General features: G+C 51.9%; 2 protein-coding genes and 1 long non-coding RNA gene across 4 annotated transcripts in view; 1 reads left to right on the forward strand and 2 right to left on the reverse strand.

Annotated features, from left to right (window-relative positions):
- Positions 1-687: 687 nt before the first annotated feature.
- LOC123353797 (protein maestro-like) lies at positions 688-3,446 on the reverse strand. Its single transcript, XM_044995207.1, has 4 exons — positions 2,838-3,446; positions 2,135-2,409; positions 1,993-2,005; positions 688-1,329 (listed from the first exon to the last, which is right to left on the reverse strand). The coding sequence occupies exons 1-4, from the start codon at positions 2,859-2,861 to the stop codon at positions 985-987; spliced, it is 657 nt and encodes a 218-aa protein (XP_044851142.1). The 5' UTR covers positions 2,862-3,446; the 3' UTR covers positions 688-984.
- A 217-nt stretch (positions 3,447-3,663) lies between these two features.
- On the reverse strand, positions 3,664-14,481 carry LOC123353555. Its single transcript, XR_006574532.1, has 4 exons — positions 14,166-14,481; positions 9,852-9,987; positions 9,532-9,643; positions 3,664-3,869 (listed from the first exon to the last, which is right to left on the reverse strand). It is a non-coding gene; the product is annotated as an uncharacterized LOC123353555 (long non-coding RNA).
- The window catches only part of ILVBL (ilvB acetolactate synthase like), a 31,210-nt gene continuing 27,695 nt past the window's right edge, over positions 14,346-17,860 (forward strand). For both annotated transcript variants that reach the window (XM_044994732.1, XM_044994735.1), the window contains exon 1: positions 14,346-14,547. The gene's annotated coding sequence lies outside the window, so the exon portion shown is untranslated. The remainder of the gene's footprint in view (positions 14,548-17,860) is intronic.

Raw genomic sequence — 17,860 nt, forward strand, 5'->3', positions numbered from 1 at the left:
CCCATACGAGGAAAGATTAAAGAGGCTAGGACTCTTCAGCTTGGAAAAGAGGAGACTAAGGGGGGATATGATAGAGGTATATACAATCATGAGTGATGTTGAGAAAGTGGATAAGTAAGCGGGGCACAGAGGTGAAACGTAGCTCTGCATTCCTGAAAAAGAGCGTCACACCATTTAATTGTTCCCTATCGAGTGCTATATTCATTCAAAGGGAACTCATCTGCTTGACTTCTCATCTATTCCAGGATAAAAAGGGATTCATCTGGATGTAATTGGCAGAAACCATGCAGGCAGGGCCAGTGCAAAGATGTTTCGCGCCCTAGGCAAAACTTCCACCTTGCACCCTCTCCCGTCCCCGAGCCCCTGCCCTGAGGCGCCCCCCCTGTGGCAGCTCCCCATCCCCCACACTCCGCCCTGAGGCACCCCCCCTCGCCCCAGCTCACCCCTGCTCCGCACACGAGCACCACGAGCACTCCGTCACTGCTTCAATTCTACCGCTTCCCTGGCTTGCGGCACCTAAGCTGATTGGCGCCACAAGCCTGGGAGGCAGGAGAAGTGAAGCAGCCATGACGTGCTCGGGGAGGAGGCGGGGCAGGGGTGAGCTGGGGCAGGGAGTTCCCCTGTGTGCCACCCCTCCCCCACTTCCTGCAGGCGGCCCTCCCCGTGCCCCCCCTGCTCCAGCTCCCTCCGCCTAAATGCCGGCGGCGACTGGGCCGCGGTCGCTGCCGAAGAAAATGGTGCCCCCCAAATCCTAGTGCCCTAGGCAACCGCCTAGGTCGTCTAAATGGTTGCACCGGCCCTGCATGCAGGAATGACTAATAGAGGGGAGAGCTTCCACTGAAACCTGGAGGTAGCATCAATGTCTTTTTGGAACAGATATACCTATGAAAGCTGCTTCACCAGACATAGCTGTGGTCTCTCCTCTGTTCTGGGGAGGCAGGGGCCTGGGGTGTAGAGACAGTCAGGAATAGAGACCTGTCGGGGTCAGACCCATAACCTATCCTGGATTCTGGTGAGGCAGCCATGAACCAACCTGGCTGGAACTGACTCGGCAGGAGGGCAATGAACTGAGGGGAGAATTTGGGCCTCCACAGCAGGCAGGAATAGCAGAGCTCCCCTGGCATTGGGAGGAAGATTCCTTTTGCTTAGTAAATAAGTCACTGTTGGTCTTACCATTGAAACCTCGGGGTTTGGGTCTTGCAGGTGCAGCAGAAGTGTGACCCAGCTCTGTCTAACCTGGTCGGCGAAATAGGCCTTCCATTTTCTCTTTGTCAAGCGGGCCAGGATGCCAAATAGGACAAAGGCCAATGAACAAAGAGCATCATCCTTCTACAGCCAAGAAAGCCCCGCAAGTTGGTAACTAAGAGACAATCACATCATGCACCTCACACAGCTGTCTCTTCTATGCTAAAGTAGAGTGATTCCAACTACAGCTACTCAGAAAAACCTAAATTAACCAATTTTTTGTTTGAATTTGCTGATTCATCAAAATATTTTAGAGACAGTTCAATTTTGATGAAATTCTTCCAGAAGCCAGACAGGGGTCCTTAGAAACCTGCCTGGTGTCTTGCCAGTGCACTCATCCAGCTCCTTGGCAGCTGATCTAGCAGGCTGACTGGGATCGTGAGCTTCTAGGCCTCCAGCTTCTGGGACCCTGGAAGTCCTGGCTCTCAAATTTGCAACTCCCTGGCACCTCTAGTGCCCAGAGTTTCCTGGGTTCCGAGCTCCAGGATAGTCAGAGCAGACTGCGCTGGGCCAAGGCTTCCAACAGAGCTAGGTTGAGAATAGTAATTCTGTTTCACAAAGAGTTTTGAAGTCTGGGGAGGGGATTCCCACAAATAGGAACCAAACCAAAATTTGAAATTCAAAATTCTCTGCAAAATGAAATTATCATCCCAACCCTCTCACATAAAAATGGTATAGAGCAGGCCCAACACTCTCTATTGTACTCTGTAACCCCCTTTTCATGGTTATCTAGCTAACTAATCAGACTTTCTTTGAGGTTCTCAGTGGCAATAAAGAAGAACAGAAGGGTGAGACTGTGGGAGCAGGGATGTCATCCCCATCCTCCTAATGTTCTCCTCCTCCATAAAACACCTCTCTTCCCTGGGGCCTAAAATCTCTTCACTCTGACATGAGCAATGCCCAGGGAGTCCACATCATGCATTGTAAATGGAGTCTAATCAAGATTGGTTGAACTGGGGTTGGAGAGTTCTGTTCATATACACTGTCAAAGTAGGTCCAGATCTGTTGGGTAAGGTCTCTGAAGGAAGAACCGATGTCCTTCTCTTTCAGCTCCTTCAGGACTTTGGCCAGTGCTTTCATGCTCTCGCCAATGACTTCAGAACTGGAAGTGTCATTTAAGGCCCTGATCAGTATGTCCAGAAGAAATTTCTTGTGCTTTTTCACCTGTACAAACATAACATTAAAGAACACTTATCACTGATCACACTTCTAATAAGTTTTCTTTAGCAGTTATGAAGCTGTGGGAATTTCATCAACCCCCTCTCCCCCTAGAGACCTGTAGCTATATTTCAGACCAGGTGCTAGTTACAATGAGCCAAACTCGGTGCCATAATACACCTGTGTAATCCTATTGTTAGATTCCTACTTACTTAGATTCCAAGGCCAAAAGGGACCATTGTGATTATCCGGTCTGACCTCCTGCATAACATAGAACTTCCCCGAAACAGTCTCTGTTTGAACTAGAGTGTATCTTTTAGAAAAACATCCAATCTTGATTTTAAAATTGCTAGTGACAGAGAATCCACCACAACCCTTGGTAAATTGTTCCAATGGTTAATTAAAATTACCATTAAAAATGGATGCCTTCTTACCAGTCTGAATGAGTCTAGCTTCATTTTTCCTCATTGAATCTTGTTATACCTTTGTTTGCTAATGTGAAGAACCCATTATCAAAATTTGTTCCCCATGTGAGTAGTTATAGACTGTCCTCAAGTCATTCCTTAACCTTCTTTGTAAAGCTAAATAGATTGAGCTCCTTGAGTCTATCACTAAAGGTATATGTTCCAATCCTTTGATAATTCTTGTGACTCTTCTCTGAATCCTCTCTAGTTTATCAGCATCCTTCTTGAATTGTGGACACCTGATCTGGACACAGTATTCCAGGAGTGCTCACATGAGTGCCATATTCAGAGGAAAAATAACTTCTTTACTCTTATTCAAGATTCCTCTGTTTATGCCTCCAAGGATCATTTCAGCCCTTTTGGGCACAACTTCGCATTGAGAGCTTATGTTCAACTGATTATCTGCCATGACTCAAGTTTTTTTCAGCATCATTGCTTCCTGGGATAGTCTCTCCCATCCTGCAAGTATGGGCTGCATTTTTTGTTCCCAGATGTATACATTTGATTATCAGCAGGTATGCCCAGTGGTCTGTGATGAGATGTTAGATGGGGGTGGGATCTGAGTTACTACAGAGAATTCTTTCCTGGGTGCTGGCTGGTGAGTCTTGCCCACATGATCAGGGTTTAACTGATCGCCGTATTTGGGGTCAGGAAGGAATTTTCCTCCAGGGCAGATTGGCAGAGGCCTTGGAGGTTTTTCACCTTCCTCTGCAGCATGGGGCACGGGTCACTTGCTGGAGGATTCTCTGCAGCTTGAGGTCTTCAAACCACAATTTGAGGATTTCAATAACTCAGACATAGGTTAGGGGTTTGTTACAGGAGTGGGTGGGTGAGATTCTGTGGCCTGCATTGCAGGAGGTCAGACTAGATGACCATAATGGTCCCTTCTGACCTTAAAGTCTATGAGTCTATAATGCTGTTCCTATCATGTGACCTTCCTTCCAAGATGTGTAAGACAGACTTAAGGAACTTCTTCTCCCTGAGCATGGGATCACTCATTAGCTGAAATAAAATCAACATGTCCATTAGCCCCAATATGATCATTAAGATTGTGAATATAATTTGAGCAGACATGTAATACACTAAAAACAACAAGGAGTCCTCCTACAGCCACAGTCTTGTGGATACAGACTAATATGGCTACCCCTCTGATACTTGGCACATAATACACTGTAACTTTATTATTCCACACAAATGAGAAATGTCTTAAAAACTTTTGGGCACTATAATAGGGATCCACACACCTCTTGAGAGCCTCTTAGTCCTTAGTCCTTTTCTCACCCCAGTACACCCTGCCAGCCAACCTCAGTGAGTCTTCTGTGGCGCAGGTCTCTGCCTGAGTCCTAAAGTCTAAATGAACCCCTTCTGGGGTAGTCAAGAACAGTCCCATTGCCCTCACTAGGGTCTCCAGCCCCAACTCTGGGTCCTTTAAATTCTGCCCTTTGTTCAAGCTCTCCATAAGCATTGTCCCCTTTGTGGGGCTTATGCAACTGTAGATGGTAGGGGAACCTGGGCCTGCCCATAACTCTGGGTTCCAAACCATGGACCCTGCAAACAGTAGCTAGGTACTGCTTGATTTCAGTTCATTGTTGCTTCTTCTCTGGGCTTCTTCCTACCGGCCACTTTTAGCTTCACCCTCATCTCAGGGTTACAGTTCTTAGGGACTCTCTTCCTGCAAACCCAACTTAAGCAAATGCTGCCAGAATCAAACTCTGGCAATCCCCTGAATGTCTGTGGCCAGACAGCAGCACTCTTTCTTGCCCCTCCAGTTCCTGCCACGAACTGACCTGCTAAGGCCCTGCAGCTCCTTTTAGCTGAGCCTGATGGGCTCTGATTGGATGCTTTCATGAGGCCTCTCTAGACAGACCCAGATTTGTGGCTCTTTTCCTGGGGCAGAGTATAGTAAGGAGCCTCAAAGCCCAGGTACAGCCCATCACAGGCACAGATCGATTGCTTTTCTTAGAACTAGATGAACCCCATAGATAGTTCCTTAGCGTTAAGTGGGAAATATGATGCAGATGTTAGAGGAAGGAAGTGGAAAGGGAGGATGGTTCAGCAGTTATCACAGTAGCCTAGGACTTAGGAGACCCAGGTTCGATTTCCTGCTCCTTCAAAGACCTCCTGTGTGACCTTGGGCAAGTCACTTAGCCCTTCTGTGCATCAGTTCCCTGCCTGTAAAATAGGAATAACAGTGCTTCCCTACCTCCCAGGAGTGTTGTGGGGATACATACATACATAAATGAGTTTTGAGGTACTCAGATACTACAGTCATGAGAACCTAAGATAGATGTGAATGTATTTGTATGTTGCTTGTTTTATAGCAGGGGTCTCAAACATGCGGCCCGCGGAGCTCTTCCCTGCGGCCCGCGGAGCTCCCCAGGGCCGCCCAGAGGGGGGGGCAATTTGCCCCGGGCCTCCAAGAGAAAAGCGGAGGCTCCCGCCTCCGCCCCTCTCCTGGAGCTCCGTCCGAGCGCCTGAGCCGGCCCCGGCGGCTCCCGCTTCTCTCTCCCCCCCCCCCCCCTTACCCGAGCGCGTCTCCGTCCGAGCCGGCCCCGGCGGCTCCCGCTTCTCCCCCCCCCCACCCGAGCGCGTCTCCGTCCGAGCCGCCCCCGGCGGCTCCCGCTTCTCCCCCCCCCCACCCGAGCGTGTCTCCGTCCGAGCCGCCCCCGGCGGCTCCCGCTTCTCCCCCCCCCCCGCGAGCGCGTCTCCGTCCGAGCCGGCCCCGGCGGCTCCCGCTTCTCCCCCCCCCTTACCCGAGCGCGTCTCCGTCTGAGCGCCTGAGCCCCGCCCCGATCCGAGCCGCGTGGGGAGGGGGCGGGGCTGGGAGCTCTGGGCTGAGCGCTGCGCTTGGCGTGGAGCTCACAGCCCCGCCCCCTCACCACGCGGCTCTGAGCGGGACGAAGCTCAGGCGCTCGGACGGAGACGCGCTCGGGAAAGCGGGAGCCGCCGGGGCCGGGCCGGGGCCTGGGTGGGAAGCGGGAGCCACCGGGGCCGGGGCCGGGCCGGGGGGTGGGGGAGGGAAGCGGGACCCGCCGGGGCCGGGCCGGGGGAAGGGAAGCGGGACCCGCCAGGGCCGGGCCGGGCCGGGCCGGGGGGGGCGGGTGAAGGGAAGTGAGACCCGCCGGGGCCGGGCCGGGCGGGGGGGGGGGGGGGGAAGCGAGCCCGGCCGGGGCCGGGGTGGGAAGCGGGACCGGCCGGGGTGGGGAAAAGAGGGACCGCCGCCGCCGAAGCGCAGCCCGGTCTTCGGCGGCGGGGGGCCCCTTCCGTTCCGGGACCCGCCGCCTAAGTGCCCCAAAGACCCGCGGCGGGGACCCCCCCCGCCACAGGTCTTCGGGGCACTTTGGCGGCGGGTCCCGGAACGGAAGGGCCCCCCGCCGCCGAAGACCCCGGGCCCCCGGAATCCTCTGGGTGGCCCTGGAGCTCCCCCAGTTACTTCCTGTCACCGCCAAACTCCCCTCACCCCCGCCCCCCTCCCCGAGTTATTTTCTGTGCCTAAGCTCCCCGCGCGCTGCTCCCCAATGTTTGGGGCCGGGTCTCTCCCCTGGCCCCACCTGCCGCCCCCACGCGCCTCCCCCCAGTGTCTACCAGCCCCCACTTGCTGCCCCCTCACCGCCCGGTAGCCTGCCCGGGAGCTCACGCTGACTCCACTCCTCTGCTATGCCGGCTTCCGGCATCACCTGCTGTCTAGCGCCCTAGGGGGGGCTAGCGCCCCCCTGCACTAGGGCCAGGGCAGGCTGCCCTTCCCCTAGTCCTGAGACTCTCCAATGCCCCGAGCCTCTCCAATGCCTCAAACCCCTCACCCTCAGCCCCACAGCCCTCACCCCTGCACCCCCTCCTATCCCCAAACTCCGTCCCAAAGCCTGCATCCCCATCCCCTGCCGCAGCCTGGAGCCTGCACCGAGCACAGAGCCTGCACTCCAGACCCCCTCCCCCACCCAAACTCCAGCCCAGGGCCTGTACTCCAAACCCCCTCCCCCACCCAAACTCCCTCCCAGAGCCTTAGGCAGTAAATCTAAGTGCGTGTTTTGTCCTTTGAGTGAGGTGCATTACTGAGTGTATATATTTATTAAAACAGCTTGGAAATGACTTCGTCAAAAAAAAGAACACTCATGGAAGAAAAGAGAGTTTTCCAAGACAAATGGGAGAATTTATATTTTTTCACAGAGGTAAAAGATAAAATTCAATGCCTTATTTGTCAGCAAACGATTGCTGTTCCCAAGGAGTATAACGTGCGTCGGCACTATGACACGATGCACCGTGAAAAATATGATGCATTCACCGGAAAAATCCGAGAGGAAAAAGTTCAGCAACTTAAAGCAGCATTTGCCAAGCAAAGAAATTTATTTTCAGGGATTAACAAGTCTAGCGAAGATTCAGTAAGAGCAAGTTTTGTGATAAGCGAAATGATAGCTAAATCATCGCGACCTTTTACAGAAGGCTTATTCATAAAAGAATGTCTTATGAAGGCCAGTGAAATTTTATGTCCTGATAGGAAGAAAGTTTTTGAAGGCATAAGCTTGTCTGCAAATACAGTTGCCTGCAGGATAACGGATTTAGCTGATAATGTGGAAAAACAATTGATTCAAATGGCAAAAGACTTTGAAGCATTTTCAATTGCTCTTGATGAGAGTACAGATATATCAGATACCGCACAGTGTGCAGTGTTCATTAGAGGTGTGGACTGCAATTTGAATATAACTGAAGAATTGCTAGACTTAATGCCACTGAAGGGTACCACAACGGGACGTGACATATTTCAAGGACTGGAAGAGTGCATTGAAAAAGCTGCGCTGCCATGGAACAAACTCGTATCTTTGGCTACGGACGGTGCGCCATCAATGTGCTCTGAAAACATTGGTGTGGTTGGATTACTGAAGACCAAACTGAACAGCCTCAATATACCAGGAATTAGCTTCACCAGTATACATTGTATTTTGCACCAAGAAGCCCTGTGTAGTAAAAGTCTACAAATGAAAGAAGTTATGGATGTAGTTGTTAAAACTGTTAATTTTATACGTGCACGAGGGCTGAATCACAGACAGTTCACTTCTTTTCTAGCAAGTATGGACAGTGAATATGGGGAACTTCTGTATCACACTCAAGTTAGATGGCTGAGTCGTGGAAATGTTTTGAAGCGTTTTTTTGCACTTAAAGAGGAGATTGATTCCTTCATGAAAATGAAAAACAAGGAGGTTCCACAGCTTGCTGATTCCACTTTTATCTGCAACCTTGCTTTTCTAACAGATGTAACTGATCACCTGAATGCACTGAACTTGAAACTTCAGGGTAGAAAACAGGTGATAACACAGATGTATGACAGTATTAAGTCATTCAAAGTCAAGCTTACTTTATGGGGGAAACAGCTGACTGCTGGCAATTTGGTCCATTTCTCAACTCTGAATTCCTTAGGAAAAGTTGAACCCAAATCCTTGAAAGAATATGCAGAGATCATTTCTAACTTACACCAACAGTTTGATGTGCGGTTTAAAGATTTCAAGGCACTTGAACCACATTTTCAACTTTTTTCCACACCATTTGCTGTTGAAATTGACAATGTTGCAGAGGAAATGCAGATGGAGTTAGTGGAGCTTCAGTGTGACACGATTTTGAAGCAGAAGTATACAGATGTTGGAATTCCAGAATTCTACAGGTTTCTTTCACAAGAAAGATTTCCCATGTTATTCTCTGCTTCTGCAAGGATAATGGCAATGTTTGGAAGTACATATATATGTGAACAGTTTTTCTCTTCCATGAAGATTAACAAATCTGTGTTAAGGTCAAGGCTCACTGATGAACATTTGCAAGCAACACTGAGATTGGTTTCGTCTCAGGATATCAAACCTAATATTGATGCTCTGGTTGATGCAAAACGCTGCCAGCTAAGTGGCCAAAAATGAAATGACTGTCAAAATTAGCACTGACGTTTCACATTACAGTTAAAGAAGTTAATAAAAAAGTTAATAAATTGACTTTTAATAGCATACTATATTTTAATACTATACTACTATATTACTCTTCTTTTTTTTTTCTGCCTACCTCCAGGCGCTTCCCGCCGCCAAGCCACCAAACAGCTGTTGGTGGCGCTTAGCACTTTCCAGGAGGGAGGGGGGAGGAGCAGGGAGCCGCGCGCTTAGGGGAGGAGGTGGAGAAGAGACAGGGCAGGGGCGGGGTCTCATGGAAGGGGTGGATTGGGGGTGGGGCCAGGGGCAGCAAGGGGGCGTGTCAGTGATGCGGCCCTCGGGCCAATGCATTAGTCCTCATGCGGCCCTCGGGGTCATTTGAGTTTGAGACCCCTGTTTTATAGTATTAGGACACTAGGTTCATTCAGAAGATCTGCTGAGCTAAACCAAAATCAGGAGCTGTTGGTTAGTATCAGCACTAGGACTTGGCAGAAGAGGTCCAGGAATTCAAACTCTGTCTGTATCTCTATCAGCCAGCACCAGTGGTTGTGTAGCTAGTATAGGCAATGACAGCAATAAAAATATCAGAGAGAGAATGACTCAGAAAGGTATAATGAAGTTCCTTGTCAGGTTTCCATGTAAAGGAGGACCCATTCTACTATCTAAAATGACAATTACTCCTATGAACTGAACTGTACAACTCCCGAACGAAAGGCAGACAACAGTCTAATGGTGAAACTGCTCTTCAGAGCCCTGTGTCTTACCTGGACAAGGAAAGCTGTGCTAGTGACTCAGCGGTTTTCTGTTGGGGAATTCACCCAGGGGAGGAGGCGCTGTATGATCTCAGGTGTTATTAGTCCAGATCTTAGCAGAACACTGGAAGGCAAAAGAAACCGCTTATGGGGTCGATTGCACACTTCAAAAACTCAGCTGCTCTGAGCATACAGCTCTGATATCTCTGAGTGAGCGCTATGTGTTTCCACCCAGGGTACCTCCCACAAAGCTATAAATTGGAGGTTCCCTCTCAGCGACTCTATTTGCTACTGATTCCCAAGGATAAAATGATACCTCCTAGATCTCTTACCTCACCAGCAGACACACTCCCTCGTGGTGAGTCTGGGGGTTTTCAAAAAGACTCCATGTTCTCTGCTACCTGAGCACTCTCACCAGTCTCATTCCCACCCTTGAAAAGCACAGACTCTAATGCTTCGATGGAAAGCCTGGGGAAAGAGAGGCACAGAACTGCAGCAATCAGTAGGAAGGTGCAGCCTGAATTGAATCAGGAAGCCCCCGTTACTTGTTAGGTCTGCTGTTCATTGACAGTTCATCCATTGGCAATATCCTGGACACCAGTGTCCCTGGCAGGACTTCATGCTGGGAGATAAGTTTCAGTCTCATACATCTCATATGATTAGTTTTCCTAGGGACAAAATTTTGCAGTCATTCCGCAAGGAGTATGGGCACTAGCAGAGTACAAGGATATAGAAAAGATACATGATCAGGACCCAAAAACTGGGGGCATAGAGTGTGGTGATCACTAGTGGATATTTTGGGGTCATATCTCCAGATATGATGTGACAGAGTGCTGAGGGTTTGCACTTGAGTCAGCACTCCGGTCACTATTAGTACTAATTTGGTTCCTCACAGAAGGCCTAATCGGATAGAGGTGTACCTGATTACAAGGTCAGATTGGGGCTAGTGAGTCAAGGAACCAATCATTCCATTAACAGGGAAACTGTATAAAAGGACATGGGCAGGAGCCCTTTGAGGAGAACAAACAGAGAAAGAAACTTGGGTGACCAGATGTCCCAATATTTGGGGCTTTATCTTATACAGGTTCCTATTACCCCCCACCCCCTGTCCTGATTTTCCACACTTGCTGTCTTGTCACCCTAAGAGAAACAGAAAGATAAAAAGCTAGGTGAGCCTGACAAAGTGAGGTCTCTGAGTGGAAACACCTTACCCCCCACTTTTGGAGACGAGTTTAGAAAGTTGAAATATGATATAATGGTACTATGTATTGGTAGGGGGATTAAATAGACTACATGTTGGTGCTTACAAGCAAGAAAGTCTCAACTTGGTCTGTGTTTGTGGAAGATGTGGGAGTGCAACACCCCTCTCTGTCACAGCTGGGGGCTCATCAGGGATTTCCTTGTTATCTGTGCAAATGGAGAGCCTGCTGGAGAAGCTGGTGTAGAGGTTTGGCAGTCCAGGTGATGGAGGGAACACACTGAAACGGGTGGTGAAGCAGCAAAGAGAAGTGTAGAACAGGGGTTCTCAACCTTTCTGTTTCTGAGCGTCCCCCCACCCCCAACATGCTATAAAAACTCCATGGCCCAGTTCCAGGCCTCTGCCCTGCCAGGCATCAGAGTTTGGGGCTCCTGGCTCTGGTTTTTAACCTCATGGGGTGCAGGGGCTTGGGGCTTTAGTGCAGGTGCTGGGCCTCAGGGCTCCAGCCCAGCTGGGCTCAGAGCTTCAGCTTTCTGCCCTGAGCCCCAGCTAGTCTAATGCCAGCCCTGCTTGGCAGACCCTCTAAAACCGGCCCGGTTGAGAACTGCTGGTGTAGAAGACCCCACCAGGCAGAAAAACAGCCTTTGCTTGCCTGGTAGGTTAAACAGCAAAAGAGCCTTCAGGAATTTATACGGGAGCAAGCCCAGGTCTGACAACAACTCCTCCAAAGTCTGGCGAGTCCTGTGACAGGAAATGGAAACCAGGCACAGGAGATCAGACTCTGTAAAATGGGACCTGCGAACAACCCTGATGTATTTTTGGTTACTGTTAAAGGAGCAGCAGTGAGACCTCATAGGGACAGAACAATGTGGGCCCTTCAACTGACACCCTATTTAACCAGGGAAGCACATATATAGCTCTTAGTGATTAGCGGGCAAGAGATTAGGACGTGATTAAGGCAGCCATGCTGGACTAGGTGGGGCCTGTCCACAGAAAAGTACTGCCAGAAATGGAGAGTTGAAAGATGGATTGAGGGATTAGGCCTCTGTGCATTTGGACAGAAATTAAAAGATTGGGCCACTCACTGGTAAGGCCAGATACTCAAACTGTGGACTGCATGATTCCGGAAGTTTCTTCAGAGTCACCCTGAGCATACTGGAGTATGGGTTACGTGGTGTCAGCCAGTTAATCTGGACCCCACAGTTAAAGTTACAGAGGAATTTGCAGAGGCGGACATTCCCAGAGTGAGTCAGTGGTTTAAGGGACTAGATTTGAGAAGGACCAGAGTGCCTCCAGCTGGGAAGGGCAGCAAGAAGAGGGAGGAGCCTCAAGGAACTGTAGTGGGAGCTTGTCCTACAGTGTGCTTCTGACATGGACGTGAAGGACAGCTAAAAATGGACTGTGGGTTTGCACAGTTGTGTGTTTGGGACAAGACTCCCAGGCAGGGAAGAAAAAAGAAAGTACCTACCATATTGGTATGGGTAGGGAGGAGCCACCAAAGGGACTAATGGACACAGCTTCATTCTGTTTGCTAATCAGGCAGAAGTTAGTGAAACCCCACTGGATACTTCCCAGAGGTAGGATCAAAACTGAATATATACATGGGGACAATAAATTCTGCCCAATGGCAGAGGTGACTCTGGAAATAAAGGGGAAGTTTAGGCAGAAACATGTAGGGGTAGTGATGGATTCCCCCACTGCCTTCTACCGGGCATGGACTGGGATCCCTTTCTAACAGGGACACCAAGGCATGTATGGAGGCCCAGGAGGGTGGAAATAAAACCTGCAGGGCCAGGTAAAGAGGAAATATATGTAAAGGGGCTGGAGGAACCTAGACACGAAAGTACAAGCCACAGAGAAGGTGAGGATGGAGAAGTCCCCTGAGAGACAAGAGGGAGGAGAAAGAAAACAAAGGTCAAGAGTAAAGGTGACTTAAGATCATCCATTGGGGCCAAACAGTCATCAGAGCCCTTACCACCAGGATCTCAGGAGCAGGCATCCCTAGAACACTTTGGAGGGACTAAGAGCAGTCTGTGTTCATGGAAGAAGCCAGGGCACAGCATACCACCCCTCACATATAGGTACCTAAAATGGGCCTGCACAATGGCCAACCGCATGAGCAGAATATACACTTGTGTCTGCAGTGCCAGCAATCACATAGCTAAGTACCCATCCATGGGAACAAATTCAAGTTTTGTGGACAAAACTTAGGCACCTGGTGGGGCCTGTCTGTGACACCCGGAGCTGCTCATCAGTGCGCTTCCCATCTGCTTAGTACTGCCTGCAGGGGCCCCTAAGGAGGCTGGCATGAGTGCCAGGTGGAGTGTGTGTTAACACTGGCTCTGATGAGAGGTGCAAAACCTCCAGAACACCGAGCAGTAGTGTCAGGGTGGCGCCTGGAGGGGGCACCCAGTCACCGACCTGGTTGCCAGGGTGGCACCCATGAGGCAGGAGCCACCCAGTCACCGACCTCATTGCTGGGACAGCTCCCGCAGGGCAGGGAGAAAAGGAGCACCCAGTCACTGACCCCATTGCCGGGAGGAGGACCCAGTAACTCACACCCTCGGTGGGGCGGAAGGGAGGCACCCAGTAACTGACACTATCGGCTGGGTGGGGAGGAGAGAGGGACCCTGTAACTCAGCATTTTTCAAAGTTCGGGTTGCAATCCAGTACTGGGTCGTGGCATGTCAGGCACTGGGTCACTCTGGTCAGCACCACTGACCGGGATATTAAAAGTCCCATCAGTGGTGCTGCTCAACTAATGCAAGCTAGTGCCTACCTGTTTCGACGCTGCGCCCTGGAAGTGGCCAGCAGTGGGTCTGGCTTCTAGGCAGGGGGGCCATGGAGCTCTGCATGCTGCTACCACCCCAAGCACTGGCTCTGCAATCCCAGCCAATGTGAACTGCGAGGGGGTGGTGCCTGAGAGCAAAAGTCAGGTAAGGCTTGCACACCTCTGCCTAGGATCCAGACCTGCTGCTGGCCACTTCCAGGGCTCAGCGAGGTCCGCGGTGCCAGGACAGGCAGGAAGCCTGCCTCTGCACCCTGGCTGTGCTGCTGACCAGGAACCGCTGGAGGTAAGTCTGCACCCCAATTCCCTGCCCCAGCCAAACCAGGAACCCCTTCCTGCATCCCAAAGCCTGCACCCCCAGCCCAGAGCCCTGACCCCCAACTCCCCTCCCAGCACCCACACCCCCTGCCCCAGCCCTGAGTCCCGCCAAACCGGGAACCCCTTCCTGCATCCCAAACCCTTCATCCCCAGCCACAGTCCAAAGCCTGCACCCCCAAGCCCTGACCCCAACTCCCCTCCCAGCACCCACACCCCCTCCTGCACCCCAACCCCCTGCCCCAGCCCAGAGACCGCACCCAAACTCCCTCCCGGAGCCTTAGGAAGGGGGGAGAGGGGGCGGGACTTGGACCCATTCTGGGCATCGTCAAAAATTATACAAACCTGCCACGTCTGTGGGGGAGGGGCAGAGAGGGCCCCAGTCACTGACCCCGTCGGTGGGGCAGAGGAGGAGAGAGGGACCCAGTCACCGACCTCATTGCCGGGGAAGGGGAGGGGAGCACCCAGTAACTGACACTGTCGCCAAGGCAACGCCCTGGGACTGGTAACGGGTCACTGACTCCGCCCCTGGGTCTACCACGCGCAGTCGGACTCCACGCGTTTCCACCGTGCTTGCGCAGGGCCGCTGCCCTAGGCACCCACGCATCTTAGCCACGTGACCCCAGGACCTTAGCCCCGGAGGGTCGGAAGCGGAGGTCACGTGAGAAGAGGCGTTCCGGCGTCGCCGGGAGCCGAGATCCTCCCATTTCCGTTAGCTGCGGGCCCGGTATGTGTAGCGGCCGGTGAGGGGCGGGGGTCGCCAGCTCGCGGGGGCGGGGCCAGAACACCAAAGGCTGAGGGCTGGGTACTAACTTCCCCAACGGCCTTAGGGGAAATGGGAGCAGGAGGGTCTAGGGCCAGAGCAGAGGCGCCCCAAAGGGAACGGCTGGGGAGGTGTGGCGAGCCTGGGCCAGCCCCCGCGGGGGCGGAAGGGAAGGAGGGAGAGACCCCTAGCTCTGCTTCGGTCCAGTCCCTGCCTCACGGCCCCGTGCCAGCCCGCGGCCTGGTCCGCGGCTCTGTTCTCAGCCCGGGGCCGAGGCCGGTGGGGGGAGGACAGGAGCAGAGCCGCGCCTGGCCGCAGGCCTGACTGCCGGCCCCCACTGCATCCCAGCCGTGACTCTGCTCCCAGCCTCGGCCCCGCTCCTGACCTCAGACCCGGCCCAAGCCTCGGCCCCCTTACCTCTGTCCATTCCCCCCCCCCTGGAACTGCGGGGACCTGGACAGGGGTAAGCGGTGTGACCCTCAAAAGTTTGGGGACTGCTGGGTTACAACCTAGAATGAGGGTGCAGGGCAGCAATGCAGAGTGGGCCCATATGGGAGGAGGTCATATTTAAAAAGGTTGTTACAAGGAGTAGGGAGAAAAGTTGTCCTATCCTCAGAAGTTAAGGAGAACAAGAAGCAATAGGCTTAAATTGCAGCAATGACAGTTTGAGCTGGACTTCTTGTCAGGGTGGTTAAGCGCTGGAATAAATTGCATAGGGAGGTTGTGGAATCTCCATCACTGGAGATTTTTAAGAGCAGGTTAGACAAACACCTGCCAGGGATGGGTATGTACCTAGAAAGGGAGCCAAGAGGAGGAGGGAGTGTGGCCTGTGGCATCCATCACTGGGTGGGGAAGGAAAGAAATAATCAGTTGGGGATGGGAAGGGACAAGAAGCAGAGTGGCAGGGGGTGAGGAGGAATGGTTGTGGCCAGGATGGAGGGGACAGGGATAGGAGAGGCAAGCACTGGGTTGAGGGCCAATGGCAGTGCCCAGCTTTACATTCAAGTAAACTATGCCCAGCTAAACAGCACAAGCAATGGGGCCTCTCCCATCCACTGTCTGTCTCAGTGATGCCAGAATGTTGCTGCTTGCTGGGGCAGGCTGATAAGGGTCACAGTCCAAGATGCCAGTGCAGGCCACAGTGGACAGCTCTGGTCCCTACTGCACACCATCCCCCACCCCACTGGCTTGGTTAAAGGAGAAAGTTGGGTGAATGTGTCTAGTGTACGTGGGAGTGCAGGAGGGGATGCTGGGAGTGCAAACAGGTAGGCATGCAGGCTGGGGTGCTGGCATCATAGGTGGGTGTGTGCTGGGAGTTAGGGGATGGTTGGTAATGCTGGTATTGGAGGTGGGTGCGTGCTGTGACTGGGCAGCCATGGTGAAAGTCGATGGGTGGACAGTGATACTAGGGTGCTTGAACTGAGTGATTGTAAGTATTCCTCTCCAATTACCAGTCTGGCCCAATTACCTAAATGCCCGCTCTGGCAAGGCATTTAGTGTTGGACCTTAAATCTCAAGTTGCTGAGCATTAATGCATATAATACTCCTCGGGGTATGCTGTGCCAAAACATTAAAAATTCTGCACACAATATTTTTTAAATCTGCAAATTTTATTTTTTAATATCACTATATAATCATGCCAGTTTCAATTAATTTTGTAATTTCTTCAAAATACCTGTCTGCAAGTATGTCTGTAACAATACAAACAGACAGACACACACACTCCCCCAGGAGTAGAGTGTTAAAGAAACCCCTATGACAACCCAGTTCCTGTTTCTCTGCCCCTTACCCCTCAAGCCCAGCTGGCAGGCCATATACCCACAACCCCTCCCCCTCAGAGCCCAGCCACAGCCCCCACAGCCTAAATTCCCTCTAAGCTGCATGGCCACGCAGCTGCCTATTAAGCCCCGCACAGGGGCTCAGGGCTGTGATGGGGAGAGATGCCTCTCCCCCAGCGTGGACCTGCCCCGGACTTTCCATGGCCAGGGGGAGAGGTGGCTATCTCCGCCGGGCCTAGAGTGACCAGACAGAAAGTGTGAAAAATGGGGACGGGAGTGGGGGGTAATAGGAGCCTATTTAAGAAAAATACCCAAAAATTAGGATTGTCCCTATAAAATTGGGACATCTGGTCATCCTAGCAGCGTGGACCTGCCCTGGACTTGCTGCAACGGCGGGAGAGAAGCCCCTCCCTTGGCCCGGCCTAGGCCCCTGGAACTGCATGACAGCATAATATGAAACCAGGTAAAATCCAACAGGACTAAATCCAACAGGTACCTAGGCCTTGCAATGCTTAATCCCTAGGCACCCCTGCCACCTTGTGGAATGGAGTCCTAAATTAGGTGGCCAGGCTCTCCATACAATGCATGGGGAGAGTTGGGCACCTAAGGAAGGGCTTCACAGAAGCCAGCAAGCTGAGTGGGGAGCTGCGTAAGTTAGACCAGAGTGAAATGCAGAAGAAAGGATTTAGGCCCTCACCCATCTCCTGTTGGTCTGGGTCTCTAGGGGCCTGACTGACAGGCTGGAGGGACATGCCTCCCTCCACTCAGTCTCAGCCATAAGCCCTCTCCTGAAGTTACATGGTACCTACACAAGGTCATCTGCTTTAGTAGTCTCCGCCTTGGCAGTCAAATCCTAGGCCTTTCTCCTTAGGGTTAGTAGAGAGAGCTAACCCATCATAGATAATAGCCTTGTGTTAGGGTACTCACCTGGAACATGGGAGACCTGTTTTCAGGATCCTGCTCTGCCTCATTTGACAGAGGTGAGTGCCCTCACCACCAGGCTGGGGTGGTCTCTTTCAGTCTCGCGTACTGGAGCTCTTACGCTTGGTACAACTAATTAAATATTCATTGGAGTGAGGACTTGACCCTGGGCCTCCCACATCCCCAGTGAACACCTTGACCCACTGAGCTGTAGAGTCAGTCTCTGTTTCAGGCCCACTGAATATTTATTTATTTATACAAAGAGGAACAGCTTCAACAGGAGAGATTGAGCCCTCTGGCTCCAAATACCATGGTGACTAGGGCACCTAACTGGGTTGTGGGAGACCTGGGTTTAAGTCTCTGCTCCAAATCATGTTTGTCCCTATCTGTCTTTTGTAACATAACAGGTCTTAGGCACGCTCTGTGAACACCTTTGGGATTTGGCCCTGCTGTCAAAGAGGTCACCAGGGCTTTGGTTTCAGTGAGGGCTCTGAGCAGCTTATTAGCTGTGGGGTGGCATCAGGGTGTAGGCCGCTTTGCACCTGCCTACTGGTGGAAATTTAGAGGCCTATAGGGTT

Source organism: Mauremys mutica, chromosome 20, assembly GCF_020497125.1.
Source record: "Mauremys mutica isolate MM-2020 ecotype Southern chromosome 20, ASM2049712v1, whole genome shotgun sequence".
Lineage (NCBI taxonomy): Eukaryota > Metazoa > Chordata > Testudines > Geoemydidae > Mauremys > Mauremys mutica.

Bases quoted from the DNA above. Each gene is read 5' to 3' on its own strand.
- LOC123353797 (XM_044995207.1), bottom strand. From the start codon at position 2,861: ATGAAGCTAGACTCATTCAGACTG. The intron at 2,410-2,837 runs GTAAGAAGGCAT...ATGTTTGTACAG, and splicing joins AGCTAGACTCATTCAGACTG to GTGAAAAAGCACAAGAAATT.